Below are 22,645 nucleotides of genomic sequence, written 5' to 3' on the forward strand. Positions count from 1 at the left end.
CACTTAAAGTGAGTGACATATACAAAAGATTAAGAGGTTTTGGAAAAGAATGGCTAGGCATAAACAGATGACTGCTTTTTAATAACAGTAAGGACTACAGACAGTCCTATGAATATTTAGCATTGTGCATCAAGTCATCCATGGACTTACATGAGAATTATTATGTAGGGAATCTTTGTACAATCAGGATTTAGATAGCACACTAATTTTCTATGATTCTCTGAACCACAAAGCAAGTATCAGGTACTATCTTGACAAGCACCCATTTTTACAATATAAAAATGATTTTTTTGCAACTCACCATAGTGTAACTTGACGATAAAAGGATGGTTAACTTCTACTAGGATATCACGTTCCATTTTTGTCCGAACCCGATCTCGAACTACAACATGAGCAAGATATAAGAAAAAAAAAGTCTACATTTTGTTACTGCCCCTTTTGCAAATGTTACAACTTCCTGAGGGAAGCACCACAGAGAATTAAACAGTCAAAAGTTAGAGTTGCCGGCATTCCTTGTGAAGTTAACAAGCCATCAGAAGCTTGGTTATCTTTTCCTAGAAGCAGGCACTTACAACACTACAGGTATTTGTGAAAAATTATATAGGTATATTTTCACGAATGAACCTATCAAATTCCCATCTCCCTGCAAAAGAGATTCCTAAAAACGGAAGCACAAAAATAAGTGCTCACCGAACACAGAGCAAGCATCACATTTGGATTTTGACCTTTAAATCTAAAGTCATGAAAATGTCACAAGACAGTTGTGCAATTCCACTGTTCCAAGGGTTCATCTCAATTACAAAATTGAAATTTCAGAATATTCTTTTTTTAGGCAGATTCAGTTTAGAAAAAACAGTCAAAATACTTTTAAGTATAGCTATGCAACAGTTACATGGATAACAAACTTGATCCTGAAAAGAGAGAAAGTCTAGATCTATAAAATCTCAACCAAAGAAAAAAAAAGGATAAGGAACTGAACTCACTTCAGATATCGGTATTAGCCATTATTTGACTTAAAATCTGACTCTTGCTGACTATAGTTTCCATATGTGTACTGCTGGAATTACTGACTTTTCTTATTAGATCTGACGACAGACTCTCTAGCAGTGATTTGGCCCTGTTTCTCTCTCTCCCCATCATAAAGGGGCACTGAAAGACGACACCTTCAATCAGAGTGTATTAATAAACTAGTCTCTGCACTAAAAGTTGTATGCTGTATGTGTATATACTTGGATTTGCTCTAAAAATCAAAAGGTTGGACTGTGTAGTTACAGCAGTGTTCTGGCTAATATAGTTGCATTCCTATGAAAATATTCTCTCTAAATTTGATTTGTGAATCATCCACACCGCCTTCAATTAAGAAGCAGGCTTAAAGGGCATTTTAATCTTTAATTTTAGAACACAATAACTTTATGAAATAGATATGGAAGAGCTAAAGAACCTCAGGCAAATGAAGTTATACAGTATATTATTTACAACTACAACATTAGATCTCAAAATATGCTGCAATTATGGAAAAAGAATTCATTTAAATTAATTTCATATTAAGATTTCAACAGCAACCTTTATTTGCTTGCAACTTCACTCTTCCCAAAACATGAATTGCAACCAGAAAATACTCAAAAGCATCTGAAAATCCAAAGTGTTGAAAAGTGTGGCATCTTGCCGCTACCATCACCTTTCCACCCAAGCCTTTTGCATCCTTGAACTCTAAGTGCCTCAAAGAGCCTCACTTTCTAACTAAAAGTCAAGATTTAGATCTCAATATTTATCAGTCTCTGCCATCTGTAGGCAAAACTAGATCCATAGCTTGGACTAATTTTTGCATGTAACGTTAAAACGCAATCAAAAGGTGATGTAGAGAAGCCCTTAAACGTCTTGAAAAAGCAACTGCTGAGTGACCTTTGACTCCAGTCTCAAGCTATTAACTGGCTGGAGAATGAAAAGCTGCTGAGGTTATCAAAGTACCTTAAATGAGTGGAAATCAATTTCAGAAAAATAGGAAGTAAATAATGAGAATAACACGTGCCACAAAACACAGCGGAATCAAGATATAGGAAACTGTTCAAAAACACTTTTACCCTCTGTAATAGTTTTAAGCGAAAGCCATACATAATGAAATTTGTGAGACATTCTGCACTAGCTCTTAGGCAGAAAAACTTCAAGTAACCATTTTAGCAGAAGTTCACAGTTCCATGTGAATTTTGTTCCCTCCATTAATCCATGAATACTTTCAGATGAAAGCATATATTAAAATTGCAAATCAATATCATAATCAACAACATAGATGAAGTACTGTAAATTGTTGGAACTATCCCCTAATTATTATTGCAATTTCAGTGCAGGCAAGAGTTGAAGAACTACAAATGGATAGAAGTATTAAAAAATGTTATAAAGCAACGAATACACATCCTGGTTAAGGGATTACTGTGAATGATCACTTTCATTCAATCTACAGTAAAAGAGAGAGTGTTTTTTTTTCTTCCCCTGATAGAATTCTCCAGGACAGAATTGAGATTGTTCAGGTTTAAACCTGTTACTCATACCATTCAAGACTAAACCACACAAGAAACAAAACAATTTGCAACTCATTTTTGATCAAGTAACTTAGACGATCAACTTTAGATTTTATCAAATACAGCCTACATCCAGAAATAGTGCCAAAAGTTTTGGGAAAATGTACTGGATATTCCTATTTTACAGAAACACTTAAACTCCCGCGCTTAGAACTTTTAGAATAAAACAGATGATATAATGCACTTTTAAATATCATGACCTAAATATAAACTGAGCAAAAGGCATTAACTGTATCCTTGGTGATACATAGCAAATAAAAAAAGGAAGGATATTAAGTTTCAAATAACAGCTCAGGAGCAAGTCAGCTGGCAGATGTAACACAACTACTCTATTAAACCACCACCACCTAATGAATTTAGCATGGAAAGGAACCTACTTTCCCCTGTAACTATCAATACAGTACTGCTGTATTGTAAACCCTGAACGATTAAGTAAACAAAGCAGTGTATTCTGCTATTTGCCCTTTGATAAAAGAAAGTTCTGAGACAAAATCTGTAGAACAGCATGTGTGTAAAGATGCTTTTGTATAATGTCACAGATTTTTGTTTTTCTCTCTTTCTAACAGTGCTTACCTTTCAAGGTGGCCTTTTTCAACACCTTCATTGCATAAAGCTGTCTAGCATCTGATCCTGAGATTTTTTTGACAAGAAAGACCTGTATTGAAAATTAAAAAGAATTCTTAAAAGAAAATAAAGACAAGTCAGATCAATATACTTTGCTGTGAAATTCAAGTAGTCAGTATTACTTCAGGGAAACTCAACTCAACAGCTTTAGATTCTTCAAAGCGAAACAAAAATTTCCTTGCAATCCTTCATATTATTCCTTCATTTCATAATATAAAAGGTTCTTTAAAGACAGTCTGCCAAATTAACTTCAGGTTAACTTAATTGATTTCAGTGAGTAAAAGAAAGGATGAATTGAGATTCTCTAAGAAGTTGAAAGAAATTTGAAAAGAAATTCAGCCCTTAAATATTAATATCTAAATAGTTTTGTCTTATTAAAATTCATAAGACAGCATAGCAAATGTGCTACTAAAATAATTGTCAGATATGAAGATAAATGTGTGTACAAAAGTTGATCCAGAAAACTGTATGAATCAATGCATAACAAAATAATTAAAAAAAACTCCAAACATACAAAATTATAAGAACCAACCTCTTGCATTGCAAAAACATTTTTTTATGACATACTTAGGACGAGTTTGCACATACCAATAAAGAGCAACCAGCCCCAACTTAAGTGTGTCTCATTTCCTTCTTCAGTGCAATGCGATTTCTTGAGTGGGGTTCTTTTTAATATCCTTAATAGAAAATTAATTCTAGCAGAGCCAGTTTTTAGATTTACAGTGAAGAATAAAAACAAATAAACCTGCCACAGGTTTTCTGGTTATTTATGTAAAAGCATAGAGACATGTTGTGGTATATGAAAATGTTAAACAACTTATATGAAATTAGATTTATGTCTGGTTTTGTATATAGTTCTCACTTAATGTTAATATCCCTTTGCATTATCAAGAGATTACAAAAACATCAAGAGACCTTGAAAAGCATGCAGAATTAGTCTTTTTAGACTGAATGGAAAGCAGTGACATCTTCGCAAATTGTTAGAAAAAAAGGATTATGCGTTTTACAATATTATTCCTTTTTGCATAAAGGTTTAAAGAATCGAGGACAAAACTGGCATCTTTTGCAACACTTTGAGTCAGCTAAACAGTTAATTATTTTTCTCTTTTGCACATCCCCCCTTATAGCACTGAATTTAATAATATCAACAAAATAAAAGGAATTGCTGAAATTATGTATTAGCTTACATTTCCTTTCCCCGAATGATTTACTTTTCCTGATCTGAAGATTTCCAAGTAAAAACTTGGTTATGATTCTGGATGAAATCAAACAACGTAAGAAACCATTCTGGGATCAGGTTTCTCAGTGAATTCTTACCAGTTCAAGTGGTACAGTTTCTAGACTTGCAGATTTCCAGGCTGAACTTGAACTGCTACTGCAATAACATGACTAACAGCAAGTTTCTACTACCAGATGAGAATTGGACTGATTATTCTCATTTTCTCCCATATCCAAAATGGATCTGGCATCATATGCCAGAGCTTACACATCACATTCAGAATTACATTTAAGGCTGAAAATGGATATAAAGGCTCTGTTGTCTTACACTGCATATTGCATTCTGTCTCAATGATCTATCTTGCCACATGTTCGCTTCAGAGTTGGATTTAGACAAGTGAAAATATGACATACAGCTACTGAGATATCAGTGTGGACATTTGGACAGTACTCATTACAGGCTAGAAACACCGAGTCTTTAACTGATCTTCAACTAAATATCAAAGTACACTGTGCCTTAACCAAATTATGCAGATAATGCCTACCATGAACATTACTAGGGCATATCATGTTTAATTCATTAGCCATTATTGCCTAAAATATGCTCTTTATAATTCCAAACTGCCACAAAAATAAATTCTTCCTATAGCTTCTGTACTGGTGATGACCTACCATTAGCAAGCTAACAAATTGGAATACTTATTAAAAAAACCTTTCAACCCTCACCTCCCTCTCAAACATAAAAGAGTAGTTATAGAAAAATGACATTCCATTTTAACAGAGAATACCCAATTATTTCATATCAAGCTGATTTTTCTATGGAACTTCAAGATCTACATATTACACAAACTAGAAAAAAAAAAATTACTGCTTTATAAAAAGATCTGACACAAGTACAGGGGTTAGTTAGCACTAACTTCCAAAACTGCCTTAATGCAAAATTGTGGCTGTTCTAAATATTTCACTCCTAACATTATTCAATGCTGTATTCCTGAAAATTGGCTCCACAAAAGCTGTTACCAACCTTTCCAAAGGATCCTTGTCCTAGTACTTTCAGAAGTTCAAATTGTGAAGGGTCTGCTTTCTCATGTCCTTCCTTTACATGGTGAGTTATTGCAATTTCTTTGATATTTCCTTCTTCCTGACAGAGGAAAAGAACGGAATGAATGATACTAGTGGTGTATCTTCCTAAAATGTTTATAAATTCCCAGTATGTGGAAAAAAAACAGTAACTCTGAATCCAACCAACTACATGATCCTAAATGTAGATATAAAACACTGAGCAATGCTATTTGCATAATTAACACACACACAAAACAATTATATCTGTCACAAAAGGCAATATTAGTTCAGTAACAATGTGGATTAAACTTTTAGGGATGCATTAGAATCCAGACGTAACAGAGTGGACAATACAAGTTGACAATGCCAAAGCTTTTGTGCTTAGGCCCATACTGTTTGGTTTATAATCTCCATTCCAGATTCACAACCCGTTAATGGAAAACAATCTTCTTAAGAATTTAGTCCTCTTAAATCACATATAAAATGCACGAAATGGACCTAGGTTGGCAAAGCCCTCCTTTTTTACACTTGAATGAGCACCACTATGCTGCAGTGATGCCAATTCTCACTTCTACATGACAGTGTAAGACTCAAGACATTTCCATGCAATGCAGCACACCCTCTACCCCCATTTCAGCAGCACTAAACTCTTCACCTGCCACTGAGAAAATTCTTGTGATAAAAGGAATCACATTTGCTCTCTTACTGAAGAGAGACTATTCTATAAAAGCTTCCCGTCTTCAGCATTTCCCCTTCTGTAAGAAACTGGTCACCAGAAAGCTTTAACACACAGTGAATCTTCCAGTCTTTTTGTGTTCTGCACTTAAGTCGGCATTGTCTGCACCGAACTTAAAAATCCCCTGAAAAGCAATGCTTCCTGCCACACAAGGAAAGAATTTCAGAACTTATAGGCAACTGTTCAGAAGTAAAAACCTGTATTTTTATCAATGCCATATGAAGAACTATCAAGGTATTACATGCAATCCGACCTAAGGAACACTAAGTCAACTTTGATAATGCAAACACACTAACTTCAACTTTTTGTGCATTCTCTTTCTATTCCTTCTATGGCGATAGCAGATAAAATAAATCTGAGAACACTTTTCCTCTATTTAATGATGAAGTCTCAGATCTATTTCGCAGAATTGACTAGCTGAGGTTGAAAGGGACCTCTGGAAATCATCTGGCCTAATCCCACCACTCAAGCACAGCCACCTAGACCAGGACCTTGTCCAAGCAGCTTCTGAGTATCTCCAAGGATGGTGACTCCACAACCCCCCTGGGCAACCTGTGCTAGGGCTCAGTCACCTTCACAGTGAAAAAATGTTTCCTGATGTTCAGGGGGAACCTCCTACCTTTCAGTTTGTGCCCACTGTCTCTGATCCCGTCACTAGGCATTGATGAAAAGAGCCTGGCTCTGTCCTCTTTGCACCCTCCCTTCAGGTTGGTCAATTATGATTTCACCTTTGTGAATCCATACTGACTAACTCCAGTTACCTTTTTGTCCTTTTGTCCATGGAAATGGTTTCCAAGATTAGTTGTCCTATCACCATTCCAGGGATGAAGGTATGCCTGACCATTCTGGAGCTCCCTGGGTCCTCCTCCTCTTTTTTAAAGATAGGAGTGATATTTGCCTTCCTTCAGTCCTCAGGCACCTCTCCCAGCCACTGTGAACATTGGAATATAATCAAGAGTGTCCTCGCAGTGACATCTGCCAGGTCCCTCAGCACTCATGTGTGCATCCTATTGGGACCCATGGACTCTGATGAGAAAATGAACATCAGCTGGCTTCAGTGTGAGCTCACAGCCCAGAAAGCCTACTGCATCCTGGGCTGCATCAAGAGGAGTGTGACCAGCAGGTCCAAGGAGGTGATCCTGCCCCTTTACTCTGCTCTCATGAGACCTCACTTGGAGTATTGTGTGCAGTTCTGGTGTCCTCAACATAAAAAGGACATGGAACTGTTGGAACAAGTCCAGAGGAGGGCCAAGAGGATGATCAGGGGACTGGAGCACCTCCCGTATGAAGACAGGCTGAGAAAGTTGGGGCTGTTCAGCCTGGAGAAGAGAAGGCTGCGTGGATACCTCATAGCAGCCTTCCAGTATCTGAAGGGGGTCTACACGGATGCTGGAGAGGGACTCTTCACTAGGGACTGTAGTGATAGGACAAGGGGTAATGTGTTCAAACTTAAACAGGGGAAGTTTAGACTGGATACAAGGAAGAAGTTCTTTACTGTAAGGGTGGTGAGGCACTGGAATAGGTTGTCCAGGGAGGCTGTGAATGCTCCATCCCTGGTGGTGTTCAAGGCCAGGTTGGACAGAGCCTTGGGTGGCATGGTTCAGTGGGAGGTGTCCCTGCCCATGGCAGGGGGGTTGGTACTAGATGATCTTAAGGTCCTTTCCAACCCTAACTATTCTATGATTCTATGACTTCTGTATGCTCAGTTTGCTTAAGTATTCTCTGACCTGACCCTTTTCCATCAAGTTTATGTCTTCCTTTCTCCAGACTTTCCCTTTATCTCTATGTGCCAAAATGTGCACTAACTGGTTCTGGTGATGAGGTAGCAGAGGCAGCATTCTAAAGCTGTGCTTCTGAAGCACTAATTTATATATATTTTCAAGTATTTAGCAAAATCTATGTGCATGAATTATTGCTGAAAATATCCTTTTGTATCTGATCATTTCAGTACCATGTGTACGTGCACAGCAAGTGCATACACATCAGCACGCTCAAACACATACTTCTCTTAGATCAACATTTGTCTTTCAAAATATTTTTTTCAATAGATTCCAAAGTTGGAAACAAACCACATGTTATAAATCCTGAGCATGTGTGTATGCCAGAGTGTGTATTTATACAAAAAAATCAGATGTAAATTTTGAAAGAATGAATGCATCATCCCAGCAACTTTAAAAATTGGAAGGTGAAAAAACATATTTTAAGACATTGTAAAGAATGTAAACATTGTAAAGAACTTGCACTTGTCTTGGGTGTTCTAAATCTAAGATGACCAGTAAGGATAGATGCTAGTTTCCATTGTAATATAGACAAAATTTTGCATGCATGTACATGTATGCATGCTGTGTACTACTCCTAATAAGCCTAAAATTCCTTTCTTCTTTCAGGTGAAAATGCTACCCTCATTAACCCAAGGCTGAATCCTTACAGAATTTGAAAGAAATACTGATTCATTCTATTTGTCAAGGGAACTGTTTGCTGGTGGACGTTTGTATTTTCATCTTTTACATTAGTATATGATCAGCTGCATTACATACTACTTAAACCACCCACTGCAATTTTAAAGAATCCCAGCGGAAGAACAGCACAGTGGAACAGATTGCCAAGTATTTTTACTTCAAATACTTTGTTCCATTTCTGCTGAACTGTTTCATCTATTAGCTCTCTAGATATCCTGGCAAAGTGAAAAATGTGTGAAACAGAACTTCCTCAAATCCTTCTCTTATCTACTTAGACTCAGGGACACAGAATGATCAGGCAGACACATTGCTTTAAAAGCATCACAGAAACAAGACAGTAACATCACAGTAACAAAAACAAGAAATGAAGAAGCCAGATATTAACTTGTTCTCTATACACAAACAAAAATAATTTTTGAATGCAATGTAATTATTATGCAACCAACTTTCCAGTGGTTATTTTGGGCACCCTCTAAAAAAATCCCCAAACAACAAAACAAACCCAAAACCCACTTCGCATTCCTGATAATAACAGAATATTCCCAGTCTTCACAGTTTCTCAGGGTTCAGATACACTTCAGTCTTTATAGGCAGACCTTACACAAGTCTTTTAAACAAAATGGAACTCTGATAACTTTAGTAGCTTGTCCATTACATACATCTAGGAGCAAGATTTATTATAATTACCACAAATTTGCAGTTTCCTTTTTTGACATAATTGCAGAACATTTGTTATTTTAACCTAAACTATTTCACAAATGCAGTTAAAAATATAAAAGCTAAACCGTTTATAGAAATGAAAATTATATGCACAAGTAATCAACCCTCACTGCACCCACTATCTACCTCAATTAAAATACAAGCCTTTCACACTGTAGAAAGCAATGTCTTTCTTAGCCAACTGTACTAATTACACTAGTTGATAGACGTTGTCTTACAGCAAACTGGAAGAGAAGCCAGCTGTTCAGTTTGGTACTGAATTTGTCTTAAGCTCCACCTCTAATCATTCCCTGATACTTGGAAAAACACCAACATTGCCCTATATGATGAATTCAAATTAAATGAGATTACATATAGGGTGCTAAAAGACTCTGATCCTCCTCTCCTTTATTCTATTCCTTGACAACTTTCACACCACTACAGACACTCAGACCAGTGATCTGGCTGCTGCAGTGGTGTGATCTTCTTTACAGTTATAACAACAATACTGTCTATATTTTATTTGTTATTTATAAACTTGTAAAGCTCCCTTCTCTCAAGCCTTCTCTTGCAGCAGTGTCTAAATAAAAGTGCCAAGACATAAATTTCTAGCCACATAGCTGCATTACATCCTTCTTCACACTGCAAAGTAAAACTGTCACAGAAAGCCACATTAAAAAAAAATAAAATAAAATAAAAAATAAATAAATAAAAACAAACTCAACACCCATGTTTGTCAACTTAAAAGTGGTTGCTACTGGCTTCTGTTACCATGAAGCTAAATATATAATACAAGGAAACAAACAGAAGGTAACATTACTCTTGAGTTTCCTTAACATTTCCTTAACAGTATAATAGTGTTAAATCAACACTGGCCTAGAAAGGAAGTGACAAACAAGTACGGGTATGAATTTAAAACACCGGTATTTCAGAATAAAGCTTTTAACAAGGTACAGTCACAATATATGTCTGTGCACAGGAATTCATACCTACATAGGAAAGAACACTGGATGGACACAGACAAATCAAACCTAGAACAGAAAAGCTTAAAAAAGGGGGGGGGGGGGAGGGGGCAGCATGAGTACCAAGTGTGAATCATTTTTCTCTTTAAGAATCAGCTGCAAATTAGAATAGAAAACATACCTGTAGGGAGATTAAAAAAAAAAAAAAAAAAATTAGGACGCATACCTTCTAGGCAAGCAGTGAAAAACTATTTGAGCATTATTAGGCTATAAAGAATAACAAAAAAAAATGCATTTTTAGGTACTTTATGAAAACTTAAATGCTCATTTTTTTCTAGTAACTGAATTTATGTGAATTTCTTTTATGTTTACTTTTTAATTCAAGACAAACTCTGCTGTAACATAAAATACTTGTATTTGTTTCTGAGATCTTATTACAGGAACAACTAGATAATGTATTAAAAGGAAACTGGACTTCAAACACTTAAGGAAGCAGAAGTAGAAGAGCCTCACCAGGTAAGCATTTCTCCGTAGTAAGGAAAAAGCTCAGAAAAGCAAGAGAAAAATGTGAGTTTATATATATATAGAATCCATTCATTTATCCTTCAGATTTCTGAATTTTCAGTAGGTGATCTGAAAATGATTCTATGTATAAAGAAATGGCGCATGCAGAGCTTGATGGCATAGCACTTTGCTTGCTTTACAGAAATGTGTTTACCTCAGAACGTTTTTTTTTTTTAAGCGGTATGTACTAGGGACAACCACAAAGCCAGTCTGGGGCTAGTAAACCGATGTATCTCTGATATATCCTAGTATATCTCCCATATACTAGGAGAATTGCCAGAATTTAAGTAGCACCTCAAAAAAACATATAATTATTCTTAGTCTACAAATTTTATATACAGAGGACAGAGAAACAACCAACCAAAGACTAGAATAATAATACTAAAAAAAGTTTAACTCTGTGCTCTGACACCGACAAAATAATCCACACGGAAAAATGTTCAGGATCATCTAAATAGATGGCACAAGATCATATTTATGTGCTTACTAATTGTCGTGGTTTAAACCCAGTCAGGTAACTCGTCCACTCACACACCCCCCCTTCTTTCCCTCCCCCTACTCCCGGAGGGATGGAGAGGAGAATCGAAAAGAATGCAACTCCCACAGGTTGAGATAAGAACAGTTCAGTAACTAAGGTATAACACAGATCACTACTGCTACCACCAATAACGATAAAGGAAATAACAAGGGAAGAGAATACAACACCTCAGCACCAGCCAACCGATAACTTGCCCCCCCCAGCCCGACCAAGCTCTGACCGATACCTCCTCCAACCCTGCAGTCCCCCAGCCCTTCTGGCTAACTCCCAGTTACATCCTGGGCATGACGTGCTGCGGTATGGAATACTTCTTTGGTCAGTTTGGGACAGGTGTCCTGTCTCTGCTTCCTCCTGGCTTCCCTCCTCCCTGGCAGAGCATGAGGCTCACAAAGTCCTTGGCCAAACCAAAACATCGCTATCAGCTCTGTTCCCAGGCCGAAAGTCAAAACACAGCACTGCACCAGCTACCAAGAAGGAGAAAAATGACTGCTACTGCTGAACCCAGGACACTAATATCAGGAAGAGGAAGGCCATCCAGAATAAGGAAAATTAACACGTCCAAACACCACAGCGGTCCTGCCACATCTAAAATTCTCAAATTCAGGTATTTGAATAAACACATAAGCAAAGCGTGAACATCACAATGAGAAGTGCTAGACAAAGAAATTCCAAAACACTGGGACAGAAAGGGGAAATTTGGGAAGAATGTTACCTTACTTTCAAAGATGTGTAAGAATTAGATGTGAATTGACTTAAGCAGAACATCAAAGAGTAAGTTGGTTAAGTCATGTATGGAATGTTTACTTATGAAAGGTAGCCCTGGAAGACAGATTCCTCCTTTTCTGGGTACTCTAATAATGTGAATATAAGTAAAAATATTTTAAACACTTAAGTCTTTATGATAACATATTTTAGATAACTGTTAACAAAAGAGCAACTAGTTCATCAGCTTCACAATGAGTGACAAAGATCTGAGTACACACTCTTCAATATACTGTATGTGTAAGTTAGAATTACGGTATGTATAGATTATACCAAAGGGGAAAAGAGCAGTTATCTAAAAAATAAAGTTTTACAGAAATAGTAATAATGGAATGTATATTTAAATTGTTCCTATACATGAGTGACATTTAACGGGCATAGTCATGAAGTGACTTAGAATTGGAAAGGTAAGAAAAAACACAACAAAACATTTATAACTTCAGATATCCAAAGCATTCAGGTCAAATAGCATGTTGACTCTGAAAGTAAACTAGACCCACCCTGAAAAGAAATACTGACTGCACCATCTCTGCTGTCAGCCTCACTGAAATTAAACAAAAATCAGATGAAACACAAAGTTAACCAAAACCAAGATATCCAAAGGTAAGATCTCTAACAGAGATACACACGCACAACATGCCAGGAAGGTTTTATTTGATAACAACAGTGTGGGTTTAAAAAAAAAAAAAAAAATATTTGTGCTCAACTATGCACAGAATAACAACTGGCAGCTTATTTTCAATAATATCAAAAGCAAATTTGTATGCGCAGTATCTGCTATTAGTACCTATAGATTAAGGCTTTCTGAAAGAACATTCTATTTTTAACATGCTAAAATACTTCAAAAGGATTGGCATTACATTTTTGATTACACTAATGCCTGCTGTTGTGGAAAATGGATGTTCTTGTTTGATGACAGAATAAATGGCTCCATTATAACCACATTTCACCAGGAAGCTTCAACAATTTCAGAAACAGATGAGAAAATTCTCTTTCTAAAAAAGTTCATGTATGGATTTAGAAAGTCCCAGAAGTTCTTAAGTGAAATACATGATAAATAACTATAACCTATCTTGAAACCTTTGCATCAGGAAGGGGATATTAAAGATAACACACAACATCCGTATTCTGTTAATAAAAGGGACAGAACTGACTGCAAAACAACTTGCATGGGTCACTTTGCCACAAAATGAAGTACTACCTAAATGTAGGTGAAAATCTCCTGGAAGTGATGAAATAACTGACATAAAAAAGCAGCAAGAACACTATCCTCCACATTCATTTTAAATAAACCCTCTTAATTGTACAACATGATTTCTGGACAAGAAAATACCATAGTATGCTTGTTTTTGGACTTGAGAAACAACTTGTTGCCTCTCAGTAGGGATTTTAAATAAACCGCATTTTTCTATTAAGAGGCACAGATGACTAGGACAGACATGTCTATACACAAATTGAATTCATCAAAACTCGTGGAGAAACGTGGGATTTCCAACAAATTGTTAGGCTGGTCCTATGCTCCAAAAAGTCCTTCCTGGACAGCAAACACAGTTGACATGCTGACCATAAACTGTAAAAATTGATTTTAATGGGACGTGTCCCTGTCCATGGCAGGGTGGTCAGAACCCCCCTGGATCTTAAGGTCCTTTTCAACCCTTACTATTCTATGATTCTATGATTTAAGACTTTGACTTAAGGCAAATGTTAGACAAACAGATTAACAAATTTTAATCTCATGGATAATCAAAATCTAATATCTTAGCCAGGTTAAGTAACTACTGAAGGAATTAATTTTATTACTGATATTCCTGGTTCCAACATTACCCAGGTTTCACCTTCATCCATTAATTTTGTTCTGCTCTTTACAGAGTTAAGAAGGTACAATCAGAAGCATCTTCTACATATAGTTACTTACAGACATAAATTATGAGTTAACTTGTCCGTTACAATAAGTAAGAGTTTGTTCAGGTTTTTTGGTGTAAAGTGACCTTCGAGCTCCTATTCTTGTAAGGTCTTCTCAGAATAGTTTTTTTATTTTTAATACTTGATTTTTAATGTTATTTTGGAAGTCCAAGTCCCTGCTAGACAAAGCATTAATGGACTGATAGAGCAATAGCCCCATACTACTATCCACAATCTTCCTCCCTTGACCTGCAGTGACTGCAGTTGCCAAGGCACTGACTGTGAGCGTTCAGTCATACTGCTAGTCCTTTCAGAGTTGCTGCCCTACCCAAGTAAAGTCACTTCCCCATATTGTCCAAGATACTTTGTTCCTAATATACAGTTCGGCATTTAACTGTGCCCATATTGGTATTTTTAACACTCCTTGTGGAAGGACACAATTAATACATAAAAAAATGTTGGTTGGATCCCACTAGAAACTCTTCCAGGAACTGTTTCATGACAATTTTCTGTTTAAAGATTTTTAAACAGGATTAAAATCTGTTTTATATTTATTTTGTATAGTGATAATTTAAATATGAGAAACAGCCACAATCACCACTAAGTAAGTTCACAATTCTGGATTTTCAACTTCTATACAGTCAGGAACCAGAAAGAGAGAGAGGGATAAAAAAATAGATCTTTCTGCTAGTTTTAATCACAACAACTAAGTCAGATCTATCTTGCCAGTGCTGGTGAATACTCCCTTACACATTAGCCGTTTTTCAAGATAAGATGACAGCCCTAAAATAAATTTTAGTACTGAGTTACTGAAATAAATATACAGATATCCCAACAGTATTAAAGTGCAAACCTTTTCCTCTAATACAGGTAATAGTCATTTTTATCAGTGTACAGGACAGTTTGTAGAGTACTTCCCTGTAATACTGTTCAACTTCAATTAATCAATTTTAATTTTTCTGACAAACTCACTGTGGTATCAGTTTATGCTACTGACCACACAACTTTCAAAAAAAAAAAAATCCAATTAGTAAAGATCAATTGCAATCTTATTTTCCACATGAAAGTTGAGCAGCAGTAAGAATACTGCTTTTATCAGTTTTCATTTGTTAATATTAGGTACATAGCTACCTAGATTTTTCCATTTTCATTACGGAAGTAGCAGCTTTGTTTTCACCCCTCTCAATATCTTTCAGGAACATTTTGCTTCCTCTAGACAAATGTTTGCTCTTGAGACACACGTACAAGATAAGGCTGAAACTAGAAAAATGGATTCCCAGGCAAGTTACTTAACACTGCTCCAGCCACAGCTGCAGGTTTCCTTTTACTACTTTGTTAGCCTTCATTGTACTGATCAGGGCTCTGCTAGACACTGCAAAATATTTGCAAGTATTAGGCAAAACATTTTTCAGTCACAGGCAGAATAACGTTGATTCCTGTAATCAAATAGAAACCATTTTTGAAAAACTGACTATGATATTAAATGTTGGTGCTGAAGTTACATAAAGCAGTTATGTCCTGTAAAGACAGTAAACTTACTGGATATGAAGTGATTTTAAAAGGATGACTCAATGTTGGCACAGTTCCCCAACTCATATACATAATTTCCTTTTCCTCCCCTCCCTTGAGTCAGGAAGTCTCTTAGATACATTTTTACTTTCCCAGCTTGTTATGAGTATAGGATGAATTTTCAGTGTTACCTGAAGAAATAAAACCCCTATGAGCTATGCTTTTTAAAGTAAAAAAGAGCCAGCAAAATGAAAACTGATTACTTTTACCTTCTGCATTAGGGCTTATGGAAATCTTTATTAAGGTAAAAATGGGAATTAAAAACGTGAAGAGTGCACCAGTGTAGGTATTTTTTAAAGTCTTGGACATTCTAGATGTATTCTTATGTTCTATACTCATTATACTCCTACCTTTAAATTCAAAGCTGCCTTTAAAAAAATCAATTTTATGTCCAACAAACATTTCACAACCCCCCATTACTTCAGTAAGCAATGTTAGTGAGCTAAACCATGGAATGAAAAAGCCCCACAACATTCCCCATATCTTTGACTAATATTCAATTTGAGTCACTTAATAGGACTAATGATTTGTACACAAACAATTGTTCTATAAAGCTGATTAAAAACGCTGCTTTTGAAGTAGCAATTATTCTAATACAAGCACTGCCATGCATAAAATTAAGTCAAGCTGACTTAAGGATATTCTGTTTATGTTGTCTCTTTTATACTAGTACCAAAGAAAAACAAGACTACAGCAGAAGTAAGCTGTAATTAACGTGGACATTTGAAGTCAGAAATACAGACTTCCGTAATTTATGTCTTTGTAAGTTTTTCCATCTTTTTAAAAGAAGCACTTTCAACTGACATCAAATTACTTGTTGCAGACAGAATCTATTGTTTCACCTGACAGAATACAAGATTTCCTAAAAGCAAACCATTTTCAAATGTTTAGTTTCAGGTTTTCTTTTTTATTCTTAAATTGTTAAGTCTCTAAGAGAAAAATAAGGTGTGGAGATAATAAAGAAAAATCACTGTATTTATGTATTTGTTCCTTACTTTCTAGACTTTCTACACTTTCCCATTCCTGGATTTCTACTACAACAGTTTTAAGATCTAGAAGGATGTCTATGTCCACATTTATTCCAGGTAGCCAACTCACATAACGAAAATTGCAGACCTGGTTACCACAGCCAAACTCCTCCTATTCATTTGGTGTTACGGATGAAGCAGAGAGTAGTTTGAAGAGCAAGTCCTGTCCCAGAGCAACAACTCAAAGGATGGATGAGGCCCTTTGGATAAACATAGCTGGCCAAACTGGGAGGATAATTCTGAAGATGCTTTCCCTCCTCAGAATGAAAACACAAAGGCCCAGCCATAAGTAGGACTCTATAAAGAACTGTGAGCAGTAGGCTGTTTAGCAGGTAAAGCTGAGGAATTTCTGTTACCATGTAAAACCTCAGTGTTGGTCACCAAAAGCAGATTTGTATCGCAGCTCTCTCTTGATCAAACACAACAAAATTATCTTATGAACTAAACTGCATGTCAGCCTTAGAAAAAAATACTCATTTGATGGAACCTTCATTTCCCAGTAACTTCAATGTAAGTTTTGTTCCTACCTTGTAAGCACTAACATTTCAGACCATTGCAGTTTAAAATAAAAAAATAAAAAAATCACATATTTTTTAAAGAATCCATGAACATAATCAGCACTTATCTATGGAAGACATGATTCCTGTTTGACTGAGATAATAGCCTAAATATACTCTAACCTTTATATGGGTCAAACCCCTTAGTTCAGTCTGCACTGTGTAGCATTTTAAAATCAACGGAATGTTAACATAATCAAGCTGCCACAGGTAGATAAAACAATATATCTTTTTTTTTTTTTTAAATCAGAAAATTCTAAGATACTCCTTTCATATTGCCTGTGGAAAAGAACTCTAATTCAGGACTATGAGCTGATAAATGTTTATTTAACAAGGTTTACATTAAAAAAACACTGTATACAATGAACATTACATTCTATGTTTTACATATATGTCTTGTTTCAGTGTTTCAGTTACAGCAAGCAAATTAAATTTCATTTTCTAACATATATTGCAAAGTTTAAACCAGTGCATAGGCTAGTAGGTGTTAAATTACTACCCCTTTTCTTTATAAATTACCTGACCTGCTTTACTTAAGATGTTAAGACAATACAACAGAAAGGGGTCTGGGGGGTTAGGTGTGCCTTTTGTTTTTTGTTTTTTTTTCAATTCCCCTCACTGAAAAGTACTTGCAGACTTACAAGAGGGGAAACATGAAAAGTGACCTAAGTTTTAACAATCAAATGCTTTATCACATATTGCTGCATGTTTACATGTGTTGCTGAACAGTTCACAAACAGTGCTCAGGATAACACATTTCTCAAATAGAGTTTTTTCCTCAACTTCAGAAAACCCTTTTATGTTTAAATTTATGCTCAACAACAAGACAAATTATACAAATTAAATGTCTGCTATGACTAAATTATTATTTAAAAGCTGAAATAACAATAACATTAGCAAGCAAGGGTGTCGCAATTCCTAGCACCATTTTCAGAAGTATATTTAAAATATCAATGAGCTTGAGTTATTTTAACTGCCACTTCACATATAACCATACTTCACACTTTAAAGCACTACATGAAAATGTAACTATTAAAATAACCACTAAGTATTACTTTTAAAAATTTAAACATTTTTAATGACAATAGACTCAGTGAGAAAACATACAGCTAAGATCATATACTTCTGGAGGAAAAAACAAAGTAAGTTTAACAAGTATTTACATACAGGCAAACATTTCCCAACCAGGCAAAATTATCAACAGGTACCCCAAAAACAAGTACAAAACGTGAGCACAATACAAGCCTTTTTTTAAGAAAATACAAAAGGATTTGTATTCAAACAGTACTGATCCCAAAGCAGCAAAAGACTACAACTGCCTTGAAATTAGAAGCTTAATTAAAATAAAATGTCCCCTTTTCCCCCTTATTCTTTTAAATAAGAAACTATGCTCACCCGAACAGAACGAGCACGTAGAGCCAGAAACTTAAACATGACTAAGAAACCATGATGTCTAGATTTTCTGACTGAGCGATCATAAGTCTAAGAGGGAAGACCAATCCTGACGTTTTTGCTGTGACCAGCTGTTCCGGCAATTAGAAAATTTCCTGTCAGGCAAGTCAGACACAGTTGGGGGGTGGGGAGAGAGAAGGGAAATAAAAAAAAAAAAAAAAAAAAAGAAAGAAAACAGATTGATTCTTCCCCCTGCCTGTGGTAAATTTAAACTGGGCAGCAGTGGTATTCATGTTGCTGATGCTGTACAGATCATCACAGGAAACTCAGAGCAGCTTGACTGATAGCAACATGCTGCTGCAGAGAGTAAGTTATTCTTGGTTCCCAGAAAAGAACAAAAACCATGAACATCTATTTCAGAAATCATGCTACTATGCATCATCTCACTACTTAATCAGAATAGCAACGATTTTAAGTCCTAAACATGATAACTGTATTTTTATTAATTTTTATTTCACAAAATAAAATATCACAATTTTTTAGACTTCAATGCAGAGAATGCAGTATGTGTATGCTTAATAACTATTTTTTATTTACTAATGTTGTTGGAGGACCAACTGACCCTGTTCATAGCCCTTTGAAATACTGCACATAGAAAATGCTATACAGATGTTAGAGGGCTTAGGCCAAGACAGACTGTAGAAACTATTTGAATTGGATCATCCAGCTCCAATATCTGACTTAGACGTCAATATTATGTTGCTTGTACAGAGCAAAAAATGTCTTAAAGTAATAAACATACATAAGCTTTCATTCAATGTTTAAAAATGAAAACAAACCAACTTCAAATGTTTATAAGAACGAGAATTCAGTCTCATTACTTCAAACAGCTAGAGATGAAGTTTATTTGATCTCTCTTTAGATTTAGTACATAGGGCATTTTTCTGAATATTAACAGTGTCTCTAGCTTTTTTGATACTGACTAAAACCACTGAATTACACAGTGCATGCACTATTAGAATATGGAGCAAAAAGGTTTTTCTTCAAAGAATAAATAAAGGCAAGTAACAATATTTAGTCTAAGGTATATAGAAGTACTCAGCTACAAACAGATCCAGGTGATTCCATTTAGTGACTCTGTACCAAAGTGCAGCAAAATACAGTGCTTCTTCCTGCATAAGAAGCTAAAAGAGATAACCCTCCAAACTACATCACTTGATTGGGTTCCAACACATACCTGGAATACTATGGGTGTTTTCAGATTTTAATTCCTCTTCAGAAGACAAAGCCAGTAATTTATTAAAGTGACAAAACATGTTGCTTCTATCTCTGCCACATCCTGGCTGCATACAGTATCAGTTTCTAACTTTGCTTTTAAAACCTGGATTACATGTCTTCCCAGTGTGAGCAAAGACCCAGGAAACTACAGACCAGTCAGTCTCACCTCTGTGCCTGGCAAAAACTTGGAGCAGATTCTCCTGGAAGGCATGCTAAGGCAAACGAAAAACAAGGTGCTTGGTGACAGCCAGCATGGCTTCACTAAGGGGAAATCCTGCCTGACCAATTTGGTGGCCTTCTATGATGGGGCTACGGAACTGATGGACAAGGGTAGAGCAGTTGAAGCCATCTACCTGGACTTGTGCAAAGCATTTGACACTGTCCCACATGGTATCTTTGTCTCTAAATTGGAGAGACATCAATTTGATAGGTGGACCACTCGGTGGATAAAGAACTGGCTGGATGGCTGCATGCAAAGAGTTGTGGTCAATGGCTCAATGTCCAGCTGGAGACCAGTAACGAGTGGTGTCCCTCAGGGATCAGTGTTGGGACCGGTCTTGTTCAAAATCTTTGTCGCTGACATGGACAGTGGGATTGAGTGCGCCCCCAGCCAGTATGCTGATGACAACAAGCTATGTGGTTCGGTTGATATGCTGGAAGGAAGGAATGCCATCCAGAGGAACCTTGACACACTTGTGAGGTGGGCTGGTGCCAACCTCATGAAGTTTAACCATGCCAAGTGCAAGGTCCTACACCTGGGTTGGAGCAATCCCAGGCACAGCTACAGGCTGGGCAGAGAAGAGATTCAGAGCAGCCCTGTGCAGAAGGACTTGGGGGTGTTGGTCACAGTATCACAGTATGCTAGAGATTGGAAGGGACCTCGAAAGATCATCTAGTCCAATCCCCCTGCCAGAGCAGGAACACCTAGATAATGTTACACAGGAATGTGTCCAGGTGGGTTTTGAATGTCTCCAGGGAAGGAGACTCCACAACCTCCCTGGGCAGCCTGTTCCAGTGTTCCGTCACCCTCACTGAGAAGAAGTTTCTTCTCAAGTTTAAGTGGAACCTCTTGTGTTCCAGTTTGTACCCATCACCCCTTGTCCTATCATTGTTTGCCACTGAGTAGAGCCTGGCTCCATCCTCGTGACACTCCCCCTTTATATATTTATAGACACTTATAAGGTCACCCCTCAGTCTCCTCTTCTCCAAACTATAGAGACCCAGCTCCCTCAGTCTTTCCTCATAAGGGAGATGCTCCACTCCCTTAATCATCTTTGTTGCCCTTCGCTGGACTCTATCCAGCAGCCCCCTGTCCTTCTTGAACTGAGGGGCCCAGAACTGAACACAATATTCCAGATGCGGTCTCACCAGGGCAGAGTAGAGGGGAAGGAGGACCTCTCTCGACCTACTAACCACCCCCCTTCTAATACACCCCAGGATGCCATTGGCCTTCTTAGCCACAAGGACACAGTGTTGGCTCATGGTCATCCTGTCGTCCACTAGGACCCCCAGGTCCCTCTCCCCTACACTGCTAACAGGTCGCTTCCCAACCTATACTGGAACCTGGGGTTGTTCCTGCCCAGATGCAGGACTCTACACTTTCCCTTGTTATATTTCATCAAGTTACTCCCTGCCCAACTCTCCAGCCTGTCCAGGTCTCGCTGGATGGCAGCACAGCCTTCTGGCGTGTCAGCCACTCCTCCCAGCTTAGTGTCATCAGCAAACTTGCTGATAGTACACTCAATTCCCTCATCTAAATCGTTGATGAATATATCAAATACTGGTCCCAGTACTGACCCTTGAGGCACTCCACTAGATACAGGCCTCCAACTAGACTCAGCCCCATAGACTACAACTCTCTGGCTTCTCTCCTTCAGCCAGTTCACAGTCCACCTCACTACCTGATCATCCAGTCCACACTTCCTCAATTTAGCTGTGAGGATGCTGTGGGAGACTGGTCGATGAGAAAATAAAAATGAGCCAGCTTCAGTGTGCGCTTGCAGCCCAGAAAGCCAACCGCATCCTGGGCTGCATCAAGAGGAGCGTGACCAGCAGGTCCAAGGAGGTGATCCTGCCCCTTTACTCTGCTCTCATGAGACCTCACTTGGAGTATTGTGTGCAGTTCTGGTGTCCTCAACATAAAAAGAACATGGAACTGTTGGAACAAGTCCAGAGAAGGGCCACGAGGATGATCAGGGGACTGGAGCACCTGCCATATGAAGACAGGCTGAGGAAGTTGGGGCTGTTCAGCCTGGAGAAGAGAAGGCTGCGTGCAGACCTCATAGCAGCCTTCCAGTATCTGAAGGGGGTCTACACGGATGCTGGAGAGGGACTCTTCACTAGGGACTGTAGTGATAGGACAATGGTAATCAGTTCAAACTTAAACAGGGAAGTTTAGACTGGATATAAGGAAGAAATTCTTTCTTGTTAGGGTGGTGAGGCACTGAAACGGGTTGCCCAGGGAAGTTGTGAATGCTCTATCCCTGGCGGTGTTCAAGGCTAGGTTGGACAGAGCCTTGGGTGGCATGGTTTTGTGGGAGGTGTCCCTGCCCACAGCAGGGGGGTTGGAACTAGATGATCTTAAGGTCCTTTCCAACTGTAATTATTCTGTGATTCTATGATTCTATAAATGCAGAGAAAAAATAAACCTCCAGATACATCCCCCTGAAACATCTCAAGAATTGCAGTTTAACAGCAATATAGTTGTTTACACTTTGAA

General features: G+C 37.4%; 1 protein-coding gene across 4 annotated transcripts in view; it reads right to left on the reverse strand.

Annotated features, from left to right (window-relative positions):
- The window catches only part of RPS6KA3 (ribosomal protein S6 kinase A3), a 78,727-nt gene that overhangs the window by 35,514 nt on the left and 20,568 nt on the right, over positions 1–22,645 (reverse strand). For 3 of the 4 annotated variants that reach the window (XM_062603805.1, XM_062603803.1, XM_062603802.1), the window contains exons 3-5: positions 5,443–5,559; positions 3,150–3,231; positions 302–382 (exon numbers count right to left, since the gene is read on the reverse strand). In XM_062603805.1, coding sequence (XP_062459789.1) covers positions 302–382; positions 3,150–3,231; positions 5,443–5,559 — 280 coding nt within the window. Of the gene's footprint in view, positions 1–301; positions 383–3,149; positions 3,232–5,442; positions 5,560–18,651; positions 18,804–22,645 lie in introns of all 4 variants that reach the window. The other variant, XM_062603804.1, reaches the window with a different exon arrangement.

The sequence above is a fragment of the Pezoporus occidentalis genome, unplaced genomic scaffold, assembly GCF_034315485.1.
Source record: "Pezoporus occidentalis ecotype Australia unplaced genomic scaffold, CSIRO_AGI_Poc_V1 ctg81, whole genome shotgun sequence".
NCBI lineage: Eukaryota > Metazoa > Chordata > Aves > Psittaciformes > Psittacidae > Pezoporus > Pezoporus occidentalis.